Source organism: Ascidia mentula, chromosome 3, assembly GCF_947561715.1.
Source record: "Ascidia mentula chromosome 3, kaAscMent1.1, whole genome shotgun sequence".
NCBI lineage: Eukaryota > Metazoa > Chordata > Ascidiacea > Phlebobranchia > Ascidiidae > Ascidia > Ascidia mentula.
In genome coordinates, this window is record NC_138568.1 from 11,333,450 (window position 1) to 11,355,661 (window position 22,212).

Here is a 22,212-nt window from a genome sequence, read left to right on the forward strand (position 1 = left end):
GAAAATCAAGCTCCCGGTGAGGTTTGAACTCACGACCCTGGGCTAACCAGGCCCAACGCTCTACCAACTGAGCTACAGGAGCTCAGTGGTTTCACGGGGTATACTGTGGCCAAGGTACACTGGTGCGCAAGCGCACAACTTGCCAGGCAACCTTCACATATACGTAGGGGATCTCTACCACCGTATCCGATAACGCAGTAATATTACATGCAATGGCATGATAGGCAGGATCGCCCCACCTGCGCAGTGGGGCGATCCTGCCTATCATGCCATTGCATGTAATATTACTGCGTTATCGGATACGGTGGTAGAGATCCCCTACGTATATGTGAAGGTTGCCTGGCAAGTTGTGCGCTTGCGCACCAGTGTACCTTGGCCACAGTATACCCCGTGAAACCACTGAGCTCCTGTAGCTCAGTTGGTAGAGCGTTGGGCCTGGTTAGCCCAGGGTCGTGAGTTCAAACCTCACCGGGAGCTTGATTTTCCAAATCTCGCTCCGACTTGTCAGGAAAAAGTGGCTGATCCAGCTAGGCTGAATTGCCTGGGCTGCCAAGCCTGAAAACCTCATGATCGCGATACGATAGCTGTGATCGCCAAGCAAGGACCTGCGCAGTGGGGCGATCCTGCCTATCATGCCATTGCATGTAATATTACTGCGTTATCGGATACGGTGGTAGAGATCCCCTACGTATATGTGAAGGTTGCCTGGCAAGTTGTGCGCTTGCGCACCAGTGTACCTTGGCCACAGTATACCCCGTGAAACCACTGAGCTCCTGTAGCTCAGTTGGTAGAGCGTTGGGCCTGGTTAGCCCAGGGTCGTGAGTTCAAACCTCACCGGGAGCTTGATTTTCCAAATCTCGCTCCGACTTGTCAGGAAAAAGTGGCTGATCCAGCTAGGCTGAATTGCCTGGGCTGCCAAGCCTGAAAACCTCATGATCGCGATACGATAGCTGTGATCGCCAAGCAAGGACCTGCGCAGTGGGGCGATCCTGCCTATCATGCCATTGCATGTAATATTACTGCGAAACATTTTTTGGCTAATTTTTTCATACATCTGGATTTGCATGTAAATATATAGTCATTGTGACGTCATACAGCGAAAAAAAACACACCATCGGAAAGGTCAGACCTTCCTCCACAATTCTTACGAAGATCATTTCTAGTTACAACGTACAGATAATAAGTTATTAGACAAAGTATGCAGTGACATCACTAAAAATTTTCTGCTTATTTTTCCAAAAATTTGGTTTCAAACAACGACAATTTACGAAAAAAGTTCAAATACAAAGGTACAACTTTGTTATGTTTATGTGAAACTACAGCCCTTGCGCCTTCCGTTGGTAAAAACCTCAAGTCGTTAAGCGCACTACAGCGTGAGATATGCGCGAAAGAAAAAAGGCGCTCTGCTGTCTGGCCAAAGCCAATACATTGGCTTGGTGGGGCTTAAAGGGTTAACCAATAACCGCGAAGTCGCTGTAAAACACGATGCGCAAACGGCAATTCCAGTTATGTGAAAACGTTCGCTGTGCATACGCTGCATTCGAAAAAGGGGTCGTGAGCCCGACTTTATGGAGTTTGACAAACTGGATTTGTAGCGAAGTATTGCTGCAAAGATTGTACATCACTTAGCAAGCTGTAAAGTTGCGTTGAATAACTTTGCCGAGAATTTTCTTGTGCAATTCTGCACATTGAGTTTTATTGGAAATGTCGAAAAAAGGTTGTTGCAACAAAAAATGTGGCCTAATAACTCTGGGGGTTTTTGGTTTCATTTTTGCAATACTCGGAGCAATCGTTGTTGCAGTGTTTGATTTGTTATTTGTAGATATTGTCAAACAGGTATGTTACAATAACATCCGTTTTTGCTACATTTCTTAGACAGAGTTGTTTGGCGAAACAAAATTATATCACCTAACATAAATAAAATTCGACCGAAAATCCGTTTGGAATTCAATATCATAAACTTTCCTACCAGAATAATATAACGTTGTTGGCCGAAGATGCCTTGCCTGTGATTGTAGTGCAATACATTGTAAATTAGTCTTTTCTTTGACCACATGTTTATGTTAAGCTGTTTTTTTGTTTGTTTTAGTAACGAATTTAGATTTTTTTTCTAAAAAATGCATCTTAAATTATTTTTATGATTGCATGTCCTTTTAGCAAACGAAAACTTGCAACTGATAATTTTGTTGATTATATTGATTGCTAGATTTAGCGTGGATCTTCCAAAGTAGTGATTTTATTAAATGATTTGTTTTCTGTGGAGATATACTTTTGTTGTGTTTGTACTCTGATTTGTTACAAATAAATATAGTTCTTTGGCATTACGTTGACTCGCCACAACAGTCCACTCAATTACACTATATTAATTATACGACGGCATATTTTGTAGAATAATCTGGCTCACTAACTCCCATTTACCCAATAGTTCTTTTCTATATATTTGTCTTATTATTTATTAGACAGCATACCGTTCGTATGTGCTGCAATATTAACCAAACCTTTCACAAAAATTTAAATTCAAGTCTAAAATTTGCGCTCAAATCTTGTGTCGAACCAAGTTAATTCTTTAAATAAAAACATGTGACAACAAAAGTTTAGAACCTAACATTTGTACAAGAAAAAAAAGCGTATTGTGATAAGAAGCCTGCAGGGCCACCTGAAACCGTCCCTTGGACACTTGTGGGTCCACGAACCCCAGGCTGGGAACCACTGCGGGCTAGAGTAATCCAAGATAAAAATTAGAAGGATAGGATTTTCAGATTAAACAATTTTTTTTGGTTAAACATACGTGACTTGTGCGATTACAGAATTTAAGAGTTGTAAATGAATTAGTAAAAAACATATCATTAAAATATGGCTATTTATACAGGAAACGTTGATCGCTCCAGGAACAACAATGTACGAACAGTGGGCGGTAGTCAATACTCCAACTTACATGAGTTATTACTTTTACAACATTACCAACTGCCAGGAAGTGATTGATGCTTTTAATCCCCCACGTCCAAGTGGAAAAACGCCAAAATGGGTAAAACCACACATGAAGGAACTTGGACCTTATACGTACAGGTAACAATTTTAATCTGTCACTAATTTAACCATTTAGCTCAAGGAAATCTCAATTTGTTTGATGACACAAACGCTGGTAACGATATAAAACATTTAAGGGAGTACTTTTCCAAAGACAACATCTCCTTTTTGGAAAACTTGGATCCGGAACAAGTGTTTTATCGACAGAAAAGAACTTTCGTTTTTGACCCTGACATGAGTGTCGGAACTATAGATGATGAAATATGTACTATTAATTTTATTGCAGCGGTTAGTAAATTAACATGACAAGTGTTGTTTTCCATTTAAATGCTATTTGTTACCAATCCAGAGTTTGCCCACAATGCTGGAATTTTTAGTAAGTGGGTCAACGGGTGGAGTACTTGATCCCTTGTACACAATAACTAACTCGGAAATTCTGTTCCGTCACACCGTTCAAGAACTCTTGTTTGGATTTAGCGATCCCTTGTTGGACTTATTTGAACCCCTCGTTGGCCAAAACATTACATACGGCTTGTTTTCTACGGTAGGATTTTACGGCTCACATGCATCAAATACAAATCGTATCTTTCTCATTTTTATCTATGCTTAAACCCAAATACGCATAAATTTTTCATACCAAGTCGAAATTGTTTACGGCCGTAAATTTTTAATAAAAAGCGAGAAAAAAGTTATGCATTCCGCACGCACAAATCACTGTTATAGTAGATTTGCACAATAAATATTTGAATCGAAAAACTGCATGAGTATTGGGGTTTCATGGTCTCATAATTCGCCCCGCGTTAAGTTGGGACATCGCAATTATGTGTTGTACTTTCATTGTATGGTACAGTAAGTGGTTAGTGCATTACAAGTTTAACCGCAGTCTCGTAAAAGACGAACACTGTTTGCGTGTGCTTGTAAACAGCTTTCAATGTAACTGCTGACATTTTAAGACCAATAAACCTTGGCAGTAAATAATTTAATGTTTGCAGTCGAACAGCTCAGCTGGATGGCCGAACTTGCAAGTTTACACAGGTAAAAAGCACGCAGAGCTCACTGGCATCATCACTGCTTATAACGGAATTACGTAAGTTACATTCACAAGATCATGTCATTTATGCAATGTCAGACGAGCAGCACAAAAACTGATTTTACACGATAAGATTTATTTAGAGAGTTGACGTATTGGGATGGGGACACTTGCAACATGATCAACGGAACAGGTTAAAAAAATAGCACAATACCGAACTTTCTACATTTATTAAACTTTTTTGTCTTTATAGATGGTACCGCTACTCCTCCGTTCATGACAAAGGAAGACCCAATTTATTTTTTTGTCAGTGACATTTGCAGGTATTCGATACACACGTTAAGAATAATTTTAGAGTTATTATCGAACTAAAATCGTATAATACTCATTTTTTAGAGTTTATGGATGCTTGCGTAAGATTTAGCATTCAAAAGTTTCTGAAAAATTGGTCATCGGTTGTTGCACGAATGTCGCCAAAAGGCAGTTAAGTTGACCATAGATAGGCGCTGAGCCAGCAATTTGTATGAAATCGTGTAATGGTCAATAAAGGACCATCTTATCATTGCAGCCAGTGTTGCATGTTGCCCTGTTCCTATCGGACCGCTGTTGCGTCCAACGAGTTTCAGATTTTTAGAGTTAGTTTTTCTACAGTTTTATGTAAAACTTTGTTGAATAATTTATTTTTTTGGCACTTTAATTAATGAAATGGTTCTGTTAGTTTGCATTGCTTCGAAAGGTCTATTTATGCTGTGTACGAGAAAGAAATCACAGTTGAACGCATCCCCGCCTGGAAATTCATCATTCCACCCGAAGCTTTCCAATCACCTGAAACGAATCCGGATAATTATTGTTTCTGTCCCGACCCAGAAGAGGGCCTTTGTAAGCAAGACGGTGCGGTTCCACTTGTAACGTGCATGTTAGGTAAGAATTTGTAAAACATTCCTTCTCATAAGTAGCTTGAATCTGGATATTTATATTTCGTTTGTGTAATAATTATAGTTTCTACCCCATCACCATAATATGTTGAAAATCTATATTTTATGTTGTTTTTTGCAGGCGCCCCAGTTTTGGCAAGCTCCCCACATTTTCTCTATGGTTCGGATTTTTATATCAACCAAACGACGGGACTTTCCCCACCCAACAAAGAGGAACACGAGACCGCTCTCGTCTACGAACCGGTAAGGAGAAGAAAAGAACACGTTCGTGAGTAACTTAAGAACGATCCATTCAAAGCATATGATTTATTTTTAAGGTATATATTTATTTAAACTACTTGGAAAAAAAATTCCTAAATTTACCCTCACGTAATAACGATGACATTGATATAACATACATATTTTGTATAACACAGAACACCGGAGTAGGAATTATGCTCAATAAACGTCTGCAAATTAGTTTCTTGATGCAAACCAATCCCGAAATAAAGTAAGTGGGTTTTTAAGGTTTTTGCTAAAAAGGGATCAGAAAAAGTAACTTTTTCTAAACTATCCTCACTAAATGTGCAAAATAAATAGGACTTTAATTGAATGGTTTGAGATTTTTCCTTGAAAAGAGTCACCCACTGGTTAAGATCAACTATAACGAATTTCAGATTTTGTTTTCTATTTATTTCATACGAATATACGAAGACATCTTAAGTATACGTGCTGTTAAATGTCCACCACCAGAGGTTTATTTTCTCATATAACTGGAAAATTTTGTACCACACACCATCGTTTACCAGGAGAATTTGTTAGTGTTTAGTTAAGTTAATAGCCATCTGTCTTGATCAGTAGTGTACGATTTGGTCTCAGTTTTTTTAAAAGACTGACGCAACAAGATTTGTGTGACGCACGAAAGTTGAGTGTGCTCTTCTGCCTCTCGGGCGAACAGCTCCAGAGAAAACTAAACATAGAGTTTGCATAAAACTTTGGAATGGCGGGTACAAAAAAAATGTTTGTGCTACAGGTTCTTCGATGGCATTACCGACGACGTCGTTGTACCCGTTGTTTGGCTAAACGAAAGTGGAACAATTGGTAAAGATGACGCTGATCTTCTATACAAGTAAGTATATGTTAAAAGTGTAAGATAAGGCAAATTTCCTACTTTCGATGCAGATAATCAGGAGCCGAAGGGCATGTTGTGATTCTGCTAACTGCAAGTTATTTGTTTGAACCGAAAAGGCAAAGCTGATATACCAGTCGTTGATATACTATAGTTTCAAACAGCACTGTGTTCATCACCAGTGCTAAGTAAGAATAGTTGCAGCAAGGCCTGCGCAGAGGCATGGCCTTTTAAGTCAATCTTTCAGACAGCTCTATTAAAGGTGTTTTTATTATTAACAGAAAAATAAATTTCGCCTTGAAAAGGGCATCATCAGTTTCTGCGAAGAGTAAACACAAAAGCAACGTAAAATAACTAAGTACAAGCAAAGGTCTGCCACACAAGGGAAAGTAACCTTGATAAAAACTAATAGTGGAATGTTTTGAATTTTGATGTATAGTTACCTTATCCTGCCAGCAGATGTGGTGGCAATCTTGCAAATCGTGCTTTGTTGTGTTGGATCGGTGATGGTGTTGGTTCCATTGTTTTTTGGAATACTGTATTATTACAACAAGAACAATGAGAAGAAACCAGTGAGTGGATAATAGTAGGGCAGAATAATTTGTAACCTTAAGTAATTTTGTTTGTTTTCCAGCACACCTTGAAGTCAAAAGGTAAGCCTCTACCTGATAAGTAGAAAGTAGTTGCTAAACCAAATGTTTTCCAGATGATCTTGACAACGTTGGTACATACGCTAACACTCATACATCACGGTTTACATCCACAACTTCACAGTCGGAGTTAATAAACTGACTATTTCGATTACTTTTTAGATTATATATAGTTCTTTTTTAATTATAACGCATTTCCACTAAACATTAAAAAAGTAAATTGCAGGATATTAATACTGATCGCAATGGTAACAAACAATGTTTCCTTGATAATCGTTCGTGAGTGTAAGAAAGACTTGGTGGAGAGAAACCAATCGCATATGTCCTCTGCTTCGTACGTATTTATCATGGTAATCTTTTTATTCCGCGAGGTACAACACACAAAAATACATTTTGTGTATTATTTTGATTTATTGTCAAAAAATTTAATGGTTGAGGTGGATTCCTGAGAAAAAATGATACCAGAATACATTGATACTATATTAGAAACTACAGCACAAAAAAATATAATTACCGCAAACAAAATTTTGCAGGAAGTAAAATTTACTTTTTTGGCAATTTTACTTAGGGTGCCAAATACAATTGCTTGTCGCATAGAAATGCCTATTTAGTGGATCTATAAATTGGAAAGGTGTCCGCAATGAGGATAACATATATAGTGGCTGAACCACATCACACGTAATTAAATTTCAACACAAAGCCAATTTGGCCCATCTGACGTAATAATGCCATAGAACTGTGTTTCTTTTGGCCATAAAGTTTAGCGAACTTATTTGTTGAGTTGCTTAATACTGCTCTTCTGGCAAACTTTACTGTATTTACGTTTCTCGACGTTTCGGCTATTATGCAACAGCCTTCATCAGGAGGAAGTATCTAAGTTTAGCACAGTGTACACATTTGAGGCACATAAACAAAAACGCTGCAAAAGAAAGAAGTGAAACAACGAAAAACGATAAGGGCGAACACACCTGCACAGTATACTTATCACTAACCGCACGTTTATTTGCCTCAAATGTGTCCACTGTGCTAAACTTAGATACTTCCTCCTGATGAAGTTACCTCCTAAATTGTCGTAGGCTCGCCACTCGTCGGATCAAATTTTTGTGCCGGCAAAATATGTCGGCGTATGACCGCCTCCAACGTTACTTGGTCCCTCGAAGGAACAAACTCTGTGAAACAGTCCCTGTTAAAAAAGTCCTGTGCAAAATGCAATCAATACGTTTTGAAAAAGTATTTGGTTTGCATATCAATGCCTCCAAACACTCACTGCTGCGGAATCGGGCGAACCTGGGCGTTTCTCCTTTTTGCAACTAACGACTCGTCGATGCTGACAACATGCCCTGGGCCGCCATTGACACTTGGATTCCGCAGCAGGTCTTATGTGCAGTCCTGCATGATGCCAGTGTAAACCTTATAAATAAGTGCTTGGTAATGTAAAGCTCTTCTGGCAAAAAGAAAAACTAGTCAAGTCAGAAGATTTCAACCCAAACCCGTACTTGGTCCGGGCATCTCCATATTAACCCGTCTTTACTTTCCCGAAAGCGTTGTTCCCTCATAAGCGCACCACAGACACATGATGGCTGCAGGCAAAAGCCTGTACTGAACAGCAAATTTAATTTCATCGTCCACACGAAGCAAAGCTCTGCAGAGCGATAGTTGCCGAGCATTTATGCCTACTAACGAATTCATGTTCAATTTGCAATAAAAACCACATTGCAGGTTGCTCGCTATTTCATTAAAAGAATTAGAAAAAGTGTACGAGCTATTGCGAAACAAAGGTCATTATCAACGACCTTACAATGAATTTGATGTTATCAAATAAGGTTATAGTTTCAACTTCTGGTTTGGCCAAATACGGCACTTTCACTACACTGTAAATACTGATATGTATAAGTTTACAGGCAGTTTACCAAAAATTTGCTTAATACACCCAGGTATCCGTTGTAATAAACTAAGTTTAAGTATTAATTTTTGGGTTTGCCTTCAAATGACTTGAAATTTTCAACAAGTTATCGAGAAACGTGATAACGCATAGATCGTGCCCTCTGTAACATGTGGATACACGGCGGTCATTTGTTGTGTTTGCCATCAAAGGACTTGAAATTTTTAACATGTTGACTAAAAATCAGATGGAGATGACCTGCGGAAACAGAGTCCTGCTTGGATCAAATTAAACGTGGGTTATTTTCTCCGCCACGCGAAATGAATAACTAAACTAACCATGAAGACTTTGATCGCCATATTAGGTTTGAAATAGCGTAAAAAACACGAATCTTAAACAATCTATAGTAGCATCTTTGGAAAGCTCTATTTTTTTCAGGACGATTGAGAGGTGCCCAGCGATTAATAAAGAGACACAAGAAACTAGCGCAAATAAAGGATATCTGACATAATTAACAAAAAATAAACTAGGCCTACGCTATACAAAATAAATCAAACTACGCTACGCAGATAGAAACGAATAGACGCAACAAAGTTAGACACTATAATATAATGACGAATACATAACAAAAAAAGAAGGAAATGAATAATTAAATTACGAGATACATCAACATGTACATATTCTAATATGACAAGAAATTTATATTAATCAAATTTCTTTCCAACAAAGCGGTAAATTTAAACTTATAGTGCCCATTAACTCTTCTAGCCGAACACTATCAATTATATCCATCTCGGTCGATGGTAACCTCTCGTAAAGGCTTGAACTTATAGCGCCACAGACATACTTCATATCCACAAGTTTGTCGTCAATTAAAAGAGGGTAAATAAAGTGTATCGGGTTAACTTTTGGTAGGTTGGTATAGACATCCTTGTGGTTGTCTGTACCAAATTTCAAGTTTGTGTGACTCCTTCATTGTTATGTACGGTTGTATCATAAGAGTATACTATGGTTGTATACTTTGGGACTTGTTTGCCACCAACGGCACTAAAGCGCGTTAACATCAGGTTATATTTTTTCATATATTGGTTTGCACACCCTTGTGGTTGATCGTACCCAATTTCAAGTTTCTCAGAGATTTGTTTTATTACATAATCAATAAAGCGTAAAAATGTATTTCTTCGTTGCTGTTGTGCCTTTTGTCAACCTTGCGATGCCTGCAAGGGAAGATACTTTTACACCGGGTCACAAAGTTTTTTCCAAACTTGATCCACATATAAGCCTATGTAACATAGAAATCTGTGCGAATGTTAACGCTACGATTTCGTGTGGTATTTCAAGTCAAATTTATAAACAAAAATAACAGGCTGTGGCCCTGTTCACGCCTAATCATTAAAATTCGCACAGATTTCTGTTTTACACATGTTTATATGTGGATCAAGTTTGGAAAAAACTTTGTGACCCGGTGTAGTAGTATTTTCCGCCTGCAAGAGAACTGCGTATGTGCGTGTAGGCGAGAAACTTCGTCGTTGCATATCTTCGGTTAGTGACGTAATTTTTGGTGTGACGTCATAACTTGACCCCACCTTCGTTGTGACGCAATTTGGGGTTCAAATTTTTATAATAATTTATAACAGCAATCTAAATCTGCTCTTCTGTTTCGCTGATGTCTTACATCCCGGCTCAAAACCCTGGTAAGTAAGTACATGTTTTTTTTGGCGTAATACTCTTCTAAGCATAACATCGCAGAAACTTAAAATTGACGGCGTTGAATATTTTTAAAAAAAAACGCTTGGTGGGTTTTGTTAAGAATGAGTTCGATTGCCAAGGAAGGCTCTTTTTGAAATTATTAAGAACTGATTAAAACCGAATTCAAATGTAATTATTACGTCGAAGACATAATTTTGTTGTCGATGAAAAAAGGGGGTTAATATTTGGTTATCGCTTAGATTTTTAGGTATGTTGACGCTTGGATTTTTAGGTACATACCCCTTTGAGTTGGCGTACAATTTCAAGTTTCTCCGAAGTATTCATGGTTATGTACAATTTTCAATTTTTTGTGTTGTTTACCGCCAAAGACGCTAAAGCTTTTATCTGGTAACATCGTCACCTGCACGAGTTTAAACTTGTTACCTCAATTTGTGTTTACAGTTTAATTGACGAATTTTGGGACGATTTTTAAAACAAATAATGTAATTTTGGCCTTTTTTGTCTCCGCAAAAATTCATCCAAATTGGAAGGAAGGAATTCTTGGGGAATGTTTTTTTTCGCATCAGTCTTTTTGCTGATATTTTACAGTTCTGTGGGTTTTCCCGGTGTCTGTAATGGTAACGGGATAATCTTCAGCGTTACACAAAAACATTACAATAATCTAACATCCTAGATTTCTGAAGACCCGCCACTAATCCGACCATGTTTCCGTGCCCGAAAGAATGTTTGCTGGTCTTGAGTTGCTTATCTATCTGAACTATCTGAAAAGAAGGGGGGTTAGTTACTGGTCCGATTGTTGTGAAACTGAGTACGTGGAAGGAACAAAGAAATCAACTCACTATCAAACTCAAGTCACAAATAAAAGTTAAACAAAATTGTTCCAAATTGATATCGACTTGATTTTTTTGTTATAAGACCCCTCTTTTTGTCTTGTGTAGTAGAGGACAGGAATGCCTCGGACAAGGTATTTAACGTCACAATTAGGTACTGTTAAAACGTTTTTACTAAAGCTTTATGTCTCCATCACTCGTTAACATAAAGTCAAAAATTAAATCATGTCTGTTTAGAAAATTATAATCGGAAAAGTCAATTTATCAGTAAAACCAAGATTTTCAATTTGTATGCGTAAGTTTACATTAGGTACAGATGTTATAGATCAAATGCAGTAATTATTTGGTTGAATGTATGTTCAGCTACGTATTCTTGGATAGGCCAATGATGATTTCGACTAATGTTTGGCAATACGGCCATATTTTTGATATAAGAAACACAAGCAAGTATGTCTTTATTCATTAAGACAACTTTGGCGTCTTTCGTTTGCAAAATGAGGCATATCGTTGGGTTTAGTTGGGATTTTGGTTAAATTTAGTGTGTTGCCCATTTTCTCGGAAAGTGCACATGGGTTATGAGTAGCTTAATTTACACCCATGGGTTGTTGTGAGTTACTGCACAGATGAAGAGTCGTGATTTTTAACCTTTGTCCGTGAAAGGTGGTCGTGTCCGCGGACATGTACCTTAATTGTTTAAGAGCGTTTTTACAGTGACAATAATTGTCTGGACTGTTACTTTCAACTGTATGGATCCATTTTAGACAAAAAATTATTCACGAACAGTCCACATTGGCAGGAATAGTCAAAAGAATAGTTGCTATCGAGCAATCAACAAAATACAACAAATCAGCAAATGTGCGATGGGTTGTCAATTTTATTACAAAACTTGTCAAAAAGGCTGATTTACCAAAAGCGGGCCAACTTTTTGCAGAAAACTACACATGAAGCGCCTCAGAACCCACGTATCCTAATAGCGAAGCACTAAGCGAAGCACATCAAGTTTCGCACGGCGAGCCCCGTTGTATTTGGATTTAATTATTTACATGAGCACAGCACGTGCTTTCTTGCTCAAGCTTTGCAATGACTGCACGCGTCGATAATCGTTTCAAACAATAGAGCAGCACACAAAACCACGTAATGAGAGGTAATTGTTGGTTTACATATATCCCGCTATTCGCTTGGAAGTCTAATGAGAATCATGCTGCTTTCCTTTTTTCCTTGGAGCTCTTTCCAGTTGCCAGCTGCTCTACGCTGGAGAATGGATTTGCTTGCTGATATATAAGCCGCACGTTCGGTCTGTTGGGCACTACAGTTGCAGCAGCTATACGTGTTTTGGGCATCTTACAAAGTAAACAAAGCCGCAAAGAACAACTTTGCACACTTTAGATACAACTTGTAAAGCAGAGGAATTGTTGCTGTTGAAGCCGTGAAAGTGGAATTTTGCAAACATACATTTTGAGACAGCAGGTAAGAACACGTTTGTATGTGCAGAAATAATAGTCTTCTGTTCTATTACATCTTTCAATTTCAAAGTAAACTACATGAGAAATTGTATTATCACATGTAATGATATGATTATATCAATGAATACTTGTTGATTTTAAATTGAATCTGATGTTTCTACAATTTTAACATGTGCAGCATCATAATGTATTATACTTTGCCAATTGACTGTTTGTGTTTAAATAGAAAATTTAAAATGTTATATTTTAACTTGATGCCTGATACAGGACATCTGTTGTGTATGATGTATTGCTTTTTCATTGTTCTATAGGATTAGGCTGTTTCCTGCTGCCAAAATAGCTGTTCCCCGCACTGCGTAAATGTCTTGATTAACTACTACTTCCCTTCTCTCGAACTAAACTGTAATGTCAGAGGGTTATCATGCAATATGTACGCTAATTTTACATACCATTTCTTTTTCTGTCACGATCTTAGTTGTAGATTTCATGATTCATGATCAACTTTTGTTGTAGAATGGCTATGGCTGTACATGGAACAACACAGTTTATACAGCCAACAATTTCCCCCATTATAAATGGTGCAGTGCCCTTGACCATGCATCATCAGACACTGGAATCTAGCTTCAATGGGCATGGTAAATCAACCGACTTGGGAACTGTAGCCATCTACTGCAGAAAGTACACTGTTTTTTTTGTTATATGCAGGTATGCCTCATGCACAATTTCCAGCAGTCCAGCCCGCACACTGTGGCATGAATACTCTAAGCAGTTTGTCATTTCCTGTGATGAAAGGTTTGTGTATTTAATTTTCCAAGTAATAAAGCCAGACTTATCAGATTCTTTACCACTAAAGATTCAATAGAAAAAGAAGATGATGCAGTTAAGCTTTTTATTGGTCAAGTTCCGAAAAACTGGGAAGAGAAAGAACTGCGACAGCTTTTTGCATCATTTGGAGAAATTTATGAATTGTCTGTACTTAGAGACAAATACACAGGGATGCACAAAGGTAAATTAGCTTATTGATGTACACAGTGTTTCATGATTGCCACCCATTAGAGGTCTTTTATGAGCTTACCATGAATTGACCTCTAAAGCAATTAGAAAGTGGTTTCTTTGGTTCTGACAAAATGTGTTTCACTTATCTAATGTGTATGGAAGCTGGTAAAAGCCATTAAAACACTTCATAATTGCATATGTGGGATTACAAAAAACCTTTGGTCAAAGAATATACTATAAATGTTAAAGCGTTTCCATTGACGTAGGCACTGATCAATAAACGCGTTTGATTGGTGGGAGATAATTACCCATCGATTTTTGAGGACCAAGGGACATCTGTTCCTTGTGTGAGCGTCGCCCTTTTCGTCGCTATTTCCATGGATTTTCATGGTCTGGTTTAGGGGTGGGTGTTCTCGAGCTGACACACAATGAATTCATTGATTTCCCGTCCCTTCCCCATTTGTCCGTATGTGTCATTGCCGCCGATCACAGTGACACGCAACTTCTGGTGTCCTTGTACATTTGTCTTGACATTTGTACCTGTAGTTTTAGAAACCAAAACATGTGCGATTGTTTTGTCAGTGCGCAACTAGTTGTTTGAATGAAGTAATAATAATAACTTTTTCGTTTACGACTTTTCAAATGCTATAGCGACCAAACAAACAAGAAAATTCCGTCAGCCACACTTATGTGTTACTCGGAACACAAACCAGGTGTTCTGTAGTTAGCCATTCAGGCGACATGTGGTTGACCGTTCGTGTAATGGACGTTGGGGAAGGGCAGATGGCCGCTTGTTGTTTGTTTATGTTGCGTGTTGCGAGGCGCAGATGGTGTTCGATAATACGAATGCTTGGACTACATATGCCAGTTGGCACTAATTCCTTACTGTCACCGCTAATAACCAACGAATGCCCGAAAATCTCCCACGAGACCAAACTTGTAAGCCCGAGGAATCCACTAATTTCGTGTATGGTCAGAACTCCTGTTTTATTGCCTTTCTTCGTTGCTCAGCCAACCGCGAAGAATAACACACCAAGAACATGTAATGCCTGATCGCCCGACCCAAGTTATAAATTCCATCAATAATTAATATATGCGCGGTAACTATGACCTGGTAGTGGTATGGAAAATTTATCACATTTTTGTGAAGATATATATTATATATGTGTCAATTCTTCGGATGACAAAACAGCAAACCGACAGTTCCAATCACTGAAAATTTTCCCATCACTATTTATTCACTGGAAAATATAAAAAAAAATTTGAAAGTACAATTGGGATTTAATAGAAAGATATAATTTGCCGCAAAGGCGTCATCATTTTATCATTGTAAAATCTGATAAAATTCGATCTTATTTTTTATTTGCATTACGTGTTAAGTTAGTCAAGTAATACTTTCAAAATTAGAATTGACCAAAATTTCTCAAAAAAAGTTAAGGGTATTCGTACGTATAGGGGTGCTATGCAGTCCTTATTTGTTCATACCGATCTAAGATTTGCATGAAAATCATTTTTTAAATATGTCGGCCCTGCTTATGCACGATTGGCTTTGCTTTCTATGCTTAAAACACGTCTAAAAAACAAGAAAATTCTTCCAAGATAAGCACGAGTAAACGCCAACATGTTGACACATATAAAATGAAGCTACATTCAGTCTTTTCCATCGTTTTTAACGTATAATCGTTGTTGTTTGTGTTGAAAGTTATGTTTAAGAGCAAATTTGTTTGCCTTAAAATATACCTCGTGTGAGATAACGTAGCAAAATGCCTGTTTTTGCGATTAACTTACAATAGGTTGCCGTTCTCGGTTGCCAACGACCCAATATCTCGGTTCAATCCGCTTTGTGTATAGAACAATTGATTACGCTTATGTCGGGTAACCAGGCCAATGCATTCAATCTTCACGCGGAAATTCTTTTCAATAGCTCTGATTTTTCGAACCGTGCGGTTAATAGGTCACAATGACTATCTTCTAATTAGCAACGCTCTAATGCAGCCCAATGTATTCGTGTCACTGAACTCGTACAACTATCCAAGGGTAATGACCTCGTCTGTCCATGGTAACAGGATTACTGTTGTATAAACGCACTGCATTATTTCACCGAACGACATGAAGACATAGTAATGGTGATTATAGTGTGAAGCACCAACACAGTCATGTCACAATTTGTTGTCTTCTATTGATTTTGAGTATTAGATGTGGGTGGTATCGTGAACAGAAAACTTGGCTGTTATAATATGTAAATGTTATTCTTAATGTTAGAAATATGACCCGGTTCCGAACACACACACTATATATATATACATATATTGCTTAATTACATCTAGAGCAATCGAGGGCGCAGCTGCGTTTCTATTTATTTAAGTAACCTCGAATTTTGTGCGCAGGTTGTGCATTTCTCACTTTTGTCAAGAGGATTTCTGCTTTAAATGCTCAAAATGCACTACATGAACGAAAAACATTACCTGGGGTATGTATAATTTAATATATTTTGATCGAAATGTTCCAGCAATACATTTTTTTGTTTAAAAGTGTTTGTATTTTTAAAATATTTTCTTTTTCAAGAGTTGCTGTTAACAAATGTATTTCGTTTGTCTAAAGATAATTTCGTTTGGTGGGTATTACATATTTCGTGGTAAACTTGGTTGTAGCCCTCTGGCGCCACTCGGTGTTTGTTCTCTTGGCGTGCTTAAAGCGCCACCGTGCGACATAGTGTTTTATGTTTAGTGATTCATTAGTTGAATTCGTTTTGGTATAAAATATATACCATCCCCATTCCTTTTGCAGTCATTTAAATGTAAAGTTGATCAATAACCAAATACTTCGTATTGATCAGTTCGCTATATATGTATGCACGTCTGCCTTCACAAACTTAGTTCGTACAACGTACACTTGTCAGCAAATTTAAAGGGAAATAAAAATGGGATATATATTTCATGTTGATCGCAATGACGTAAGCTGGAGGTTCCCGACTGCGTACAAACCCATCGGCACACAGTGTTCAATAATTCACGAGCATTTCCAGAATCGCGCCTGTTGCTCTCTCGCTCCTCCAACATCTCCTGCACTCCTTGACTCCAGCCTTAATGCACATGTAAGGACCAGCTGCGCGAAGAGTCTTACAACGTCGTGCTGCAGCCGTCGTTTAATCACTCAAAAATAATTGCCGATCAATATCCGTTGCTCATGAATATTTGAAATGTCTTTCCCCTGCCGCCTTGCAGATCGATAGACAACCCGCCCCGCTTTTACTGCGTGCAGCACCAAAGCAGTTAGTTGTCGTTTGTAAACTACTGCCACGAAAGTTTGTCTCAGTCTGTCGAGTTAGTTTTGCAGAGTTAGTTTTATCACGGATTACGAATGGTTTTACCGCAAGTCTTTTATTGTCAAGAGGTATGACCTGAATCTTAACTTTGGTTTCATCGCAAGTTACTACCTGGAGTATTTGTAGTGAAACAATCCCTTAAACTTTGTTATTTATTTAGATGAACCACCCTTTGCAAGTAAAGCCTGCTGATACGGTCAACAAAGGAGGTAAGTTATTTTTTGTGCCAATTTACGAAATATCAAAGGAAACGTTTTGTCCAGTGTAAAATTGTTCTATTGTCATCAATGGTCGCCTACCTGACCCTAATACGTTGGTTGGTTTTGTTTTGTTAGAAGATCGCAAGCTCTTCATTGGAATGTTGGGTAAACGTCAGACGGAGGAAGATGTTCAAATCCTGTTTGAACCCTTCGGGAATATAGAAGAGTGCACAATATTAAGGTTAGCGAGGAGGAAAACTAGTTGGTCTCATACAACATATGTAATGAAAATTACCAACATCCATAAAGTTCTGCTAATCATCAATAAAGTTTATCGTTTTGTTTACTTTCTGTACAAGGGTTTGTTGCAAAATTTGGTAAAAATAATACTTACCAGGTAAAAATCGCTCTACATTTGTTCTGAAATTAGTAGTTTACCTATTCATATTTCTGCTATAGAACTCCAGAAGGTCAAAGCAAGGGTTGTGCCTTTGTGAAACTTTCTTCAAATCAAGAAGCAAAAGCTGCTATCGATGCCCTTCACGGAAGCCAAACCATGCCTGTAAGTATTTATCCCCGAAGAACAATCTAAAGTTTAAATTGACAATTAAAGTTCCCTAACAGGGCATGAGGTTTCGTGACCTTTAGCACCACTAGCAGGATTTGCACGTCTCTTGAGTTTTCTGCTTAAATAATATGGAATCTTTTAGTCGATTCGTAGACTAATTATGTTTGTTTTGTAGGGCGCATCTTCGAGTCTGGTGGTGAAGTTTGCTGATACGGATAAGGAACGCGCGATTCGCCGAATGCAACAAATGGCACAAACTTACGGACTCGTTAATCCGGTGCCACTCCAAGTTGGAACATACAGTCTCCCCTACCCACAAGTAATACTCCAGGCACTAAGTTTTTAATTGAAATTAAAATCGTTGTACAATCAGGGTTTACTGGTAAGCTTGAAAAAAGGTTATTTTGCCAACCCGTCTCCAATTTAATTAGAAAAAGCCTCTTCTTCTGATTTTGTTCACTCAAGTCTGGGTGACGTCGTGTTGTAACACCCGACCTTTAAATTCATGAATTTTTAACAGACCGTCATCCCAGCAGCAGCTGCAGGATGGAACTCGCTTGCCACTCCTCAACCAACCATAAACGGCCTTACTCCGGCTGCAGCTGTCTTGCCGTCACAAACAGGTAACACTTTGCTTTCATTATTGAGATTCCTGTATTGTATGTAAGCAGGATAGTTTTAATGGGCGCTACTTTTTGTTTTTAATCTAAACTCGTTGTGAAGCATAATAATGGCAATGCAGTCGAAACACACTACCCTGAGGAAGCCTTGTTGGATAACAGGCGAAACGTCGGTCAATAAAGTTACGTTTTTATTGTGCCAGAGGAACAGACTATTAAATTACAATATGCCTGCAACGGAAACATTATATTTGTGAAACACACTGTTTTGAATAGTGGCGATGGGCCAAGAGTCTCAAATAGCATTTTTTTAGAATAGTGGTTTCCAACCTGGGATGGTAGGGGATCCATGAATAAGTACCATAGCAGCCTTAACATTCAAATTTACGAATGTTTGGTTCTTTTTCTGCTGGTTTCTCATTCAGTTGTTTTTTGTTCATTTTTAAACAAATTTCGGTTTTTAATATTTCCTGTAATTATCATGCTAAATGCATTCCGATACTTAAGATATTGTACAACTTAGCTCACCTCGAGGACCTTAGGTAAATTTTAAGTAGGGGTCCACCAATTCAGAATTACAATAATCGTGTTGTATAAATAACGTTGCAAGCATTGTTGCGTGTAACTTTCGGAAATAGTAGATTTTACACACTTCTATAACGTTTAAAACATTCATGTTGTTTGTTGCAGTGTTGCATACAGGGCTGACAAATCAACACGCTACTCAACTGTCAGGCATTCCCAGCACCCCACAAAGCCCCGTCGCGCCCCTAACGGCGGTTAGTGTCGTTCAGCCTACGTCATCGGCGTCTGTGGTCGGGTCAGCTCAAGAGGCAATGTACCAGGCCCAGACCTTCCCAGGTAGCCAGTCGCAATGTGGAGTGGCACAAAGTGTGAATGGGCATGCCACTAACCCCATGTGTAAGTGTGGTATTCACTATTGCTTGCTATATGTCTTATTCTGCATCTGCTTCGTTACTGTAGCTCATCAACCGCTTGCCTCTGCTTATTGTGTTTATCTATGCCCATAATTGTATATTTTCATTAACGCCACGAGAAATCATTACTTTGGGCGTTGCGTACGTGTTTCAACTATCCGTTCCTTTTTGCGATTTTATTTTTGTTGATAAAAAACGAACCAATCCTTTTTAGCTCAAACACCCCCTATCGTGGAGCTATCTCAACAATACCCTCAATCTCAACCATACACAGGTACAACAAATATCCAGGAAATCAACTTCATGATTCGATAACACGACTAACTAGCATGATTTTATGTACAGTTGTATACGTTCCGGCACAATCGTACGGAACTACTCAATACGCCCAAGCAGTGGCGCCGGCTGCCACACCCGTTCTGCCTACAGCTCAAGCTGCCCCTGCTTTGACCGGTGGTCCCCACCAACCTCAAAAAGAAGGTAATCAACCACAGCACAGTACAGCTATAATATAGTGAAGTTGTTTTAACTATTGACCTAATATGGAACAGGGCCGGAAGGTTGTAACTTGTTTATTTACCATCTGCCGCAAGACTTCACTGATGCCGATTTACGAAACGTATTCCAGCCATTCGGCAACGTCATTTCGGCAAAGGTCTTTATCGACCGCGCAACAAATCAAAGCAAATGCTTTGGTGAGTTAATTTGTCTAGCGTTTCAGTTCAAATTTACGTATTGTTTATGTTAAACGTAACAAACCAACACTCTGGCCTTGTTGTTCCGAGTAGATATGAAAGCTATGCCATTAAAAATATCTAAAGAAAATAATACTTTGTTTCCAGGTTTTGTGAGCTTCGATAATGCCATCAGCTCACAAGCGGCAATTCAAACAATGAACGGTTTCCAGATTGGGATGAAACGGCTTAAAGTTCAACTGAAACGCCCCAAAGAGCAAAGCAGACCATACTAAAACGTTTTCACCGTGTTTGGTAAGAACACTAAATCCGTTTTCTTTTGGGGTGATTTTTAGTTAATGTAATCATATGCAAACTTGGAGAAATTTCCCCAAAACTTACGAAGATATTGTTTGTGACCAAAAACCACATATTGGGTTAAGATTAAAAATGAACACAATTCAAAAATACTTTCCAAACCTTACGAAAATACAGCTTCATATCCAGTAAACTGACGCCATGTTTCATCTGTGCAGCATAGGTCGTGCCGAATAAAGCCGCATTCGGCTGGGCACAGTTTTTTACAAAATCGTTGGAACTTACCTCAAAAGGTTTAAACCTGTGTTATGTTGTAGTGTATGTACAAGCATCGTTGTCAGGTGTTAATTACAATTAGACGAATGCGTGTCCATGCACTTGTTTGCAAAACATCTGGACAAATTTAATTCTGGTGGACCTGTTGTGGAGACATTGTTATGTGTGTTTGTTTTGCACAATTAATATATGTGCAATAAGATGGTTACATAATTTCGTGTCCTGTCAAACAAAATTACTTGTTCTTTGTTGTTTGTTGAAATCAATTTGTTTTTTATATGATCACGATTCTAAATAATATTTTTTGTTGTTGTCATATACTATGGGTATGTCTAAGAAAAGATGTGGTGAATATATTTGTTGAAGTTTTGTGTAACACTTGTCCGATTTAATTTTTCCTCTTGAGTGTTAAAGGAATACTATTGAAAAAATAAGACTTGTTTCAAAAAATAATTTTTGACTTGTCTTTAGGGTCACGTTTTTTGTCTAAAAATAACGCAAGTCTTTAAATAAGGAATTCTGGTAAAAATGAATCAACAATTTTACAAACCATGTCAGGTGGACAATTGCAACCTCGTTTTTTGGCGAGCAGATATGTTCAACATAAAACACTACCCTAAAATAAAATACCAGTCTAATATAACTTTTCTCTATTTGTTTCAGTTTGTCAGCTGTCTATACCTACATTGTGTGTACATACAATCATATCCCGGCTCACTACACCCACCTAGTGACCGCCAGACCACAAAGGGGACACAATGTGCAATCAACAACTTCACTCTTGTCTGTTCGTCATTTCTTGTGGTAACGATTGATGGATGACCAACAGTTCAGTATTTGTTGTCTCGACCACCTTGAAAAAGTGCAAAGAAGTTTTTATTACAGTGCAGTCCAGCGTACTTGTACATATCTCGCTTTTTATTTCCTATGTGTGATTTTAACTACGTTCCCTGCGGCTTGCCCACGCGTGATGATGGTTGAAACCATTGCTGACACTAACTACGCGATCTGAAACTGTGACCAAGCTTTATAACACAAGCATTTGTGTCAGGTGTTGACTCAAAACGTACTTTTTGCGTAACAGACCCAAGGTACTACACACTCACATTTTTATGTAGATTACGGTTGCGCTCTTACTGTTTGTTGTCAATACGCCGATGAATTTTGTGATCACGAATCTTTTTTTGTGTGTGTTGAACTAATGACCTTCAATATGAAATGTAAACGGCACGATTTATGTAAATGTGATTCCTATTATGTTTCGCCAATTCTGTTCTAATTGCAAGTATCCATGTCGACCGAAGTTTTTACTTTATATCTTCAAAAAAACATCGTGTACACATTCCCACGCCCTTTCCGCACTGTGTATTCCATTGTTTTTCTGCAACGCGTCGATTTTACCCCGGGCTGCTGTTAATTTGTTGGTTGCAACGACTGCAATTCCTTCCTCTCGTGCAGTAAGACGTTTACCAAATCGGTGCTTCATTTTTCCGTTTTATTTATTGCCATTTTTTCAGAAACCCCAACCGCTTGGGGGTATTTTGAAGGTCGCTGCTATATTTCGGGAACTCCCGATGCAATCACCGAAACTGTGGCATTGTTGCACAAAAGGTGCTCGCCACACTTTGTACATATCAGCTAAATATAATTACAAAACTGTGA

The 22,212-nt window shown here is 38.3% G+C and overlaps 2 protein-coding genes and 3 non-coding genes across 5 annotated transcripts; 4 read left to right on the top strand and 1 right to left on the bottom strand.

Moving 5' to 3' along the window:
* Positions 1-8: 8 nt before the first annotated feature.
* Positions 9-82, bottom strand: Trnat-ggu (transfer RNA threonine (anticodon GGU)). Its single transcript has one exon. It is a non-coding gene; the product is annotated as a tRNA-Thr (tRNA).
* Positions 83-403: 321 nt separating this feature from the next.
* On the top strand, positions 404-477 carry Trnat-ggu (transfer RNA threonine (anticodon GGU)). The gene has a single exon. It is a non-coding gene; the product is annotated as a tRNA-Thr (tRNA).
* Positions 478-769: 292 nt separating this feature from the next.
* On the top strand, positions 770-843 carry Trnat-ggu (transfer RNA threonine (anticodon GGU)). The gene has a single exon. It is a non-coding gene; the product is annotated as a tRNA-Thr (tRNA).
* A 719-nt stretch (positions 844-1,562) lies between these two features.
* LOC145895163 (platelet glycoprotein 4-like) lies at positions 1,563-6,987 on the top strand. The gene is made up of 14 exons (XM_082983934.1): positions 1,563-1,836; positions 2,870-3,066; positions 3,165-3,315; positions 3,377-3,571; positions 4,020-4,114; positions 4,201-4,250; positions 4,311-4,380; positions 4,794-4,978; positions 5,114-5,235; positions 5,409-5,482; positions 6,005-6,100; positions 6,540-6,672; positions 6,735-6,753; positions 6,807-6,987. The coding sequence occupies exons 1-14, from the start codon at positions 1,705-1,707 to the stop codon at positions 6,890-6,892; spliced, it is 1,605 nt and encodes a 534-aa protein (XP_082840060.1). The 5' UTR covers positions 1,563-1,704; the 3' UTR covers positions 6,893-6,987.
* Positions 6,988-12,454: 5,467 nt separating this feature from the next.
* On the top strand, positions 12,455-22,185 carry LOC145896162 (CUGBP Elav-like family member 3-B). Its single transcript, XM_082985036.1, has 16 exons — positions 12,455-12,639; positions 13,149-13,270; positions 13,341-13,427; positions 13,489-13,641; positions 16,019-16,101; positions 17,117-17,165; positions 17,292-17,397; positions 17,616-17,718; positions 17,900-18,043; positions 18,245-18,347; positions 19,035-19,265; positions 19,497-19,556; positions 19,628-19,762; positions 19,834-19,977; positions 20,125-20,271; positions 21,214-22,185. Exons 2-15 carry the CDS (start codon positions 13,150-13,152, stop codon positions 20,250-20,252), a joined length of 1,647 nt encoding a protein of 548 aa, XP_082841162.1. The 5' UTR covers positions 12,455-12,639; position 13,149; the 3' UTR covers positions 20,253-20,271; positions 21,214-22,185.
* Positions 22,186-22,212: the final 27 nt, after the last annotated feature.

Excerpts from the sequence above, each read along its gene's own strand:
- LOC145896162 (XM_082985036.1), top strand. The coding sequence starts at position 13,150 with ATGGCTATGGCTGTACATGGAACAACACAGTTTATACAGCCAACAATT. Across the intron at positions 17,398-17,615 it reads GAAGAGTGCACAATATTAAG|AACTCCAGAAGGTCAAAGCA; the intron begins GTTAGCGAGGAG and ends TTTCTGCTATAG. Across the intron at positions 19,557-19,627 it reads TCAATCTCAACCATACACAG|TTGTATACGTTCCGGCACAA; the intron begins GTACAACAAATA and ends TTTTATGTACAG.
- LOC145895163 (XM_082983934.1), top strand. The coding sequence starts at position 1,705 with ATGTCGAAAAAAGGTTGTTGCAACAAAAAATGTGGCCTAATAACTCTG. Across the intron at positions 4,979-5,113 it reads ACTTGTAACGTGCATGTTAG|GCGCCCCAGTTTTGGCAAGC; the intron begins GTAAGAATTTGT and ends TGTTTTTTGCAG. Across the intron at positions 5,483-6,004 it reads CAAACCAATCCCGAAATAAA|GTTCTTCGATGGCATTACCG; the intron begins GTAAGTGGGTTT and ends TTTGTGCTACAG.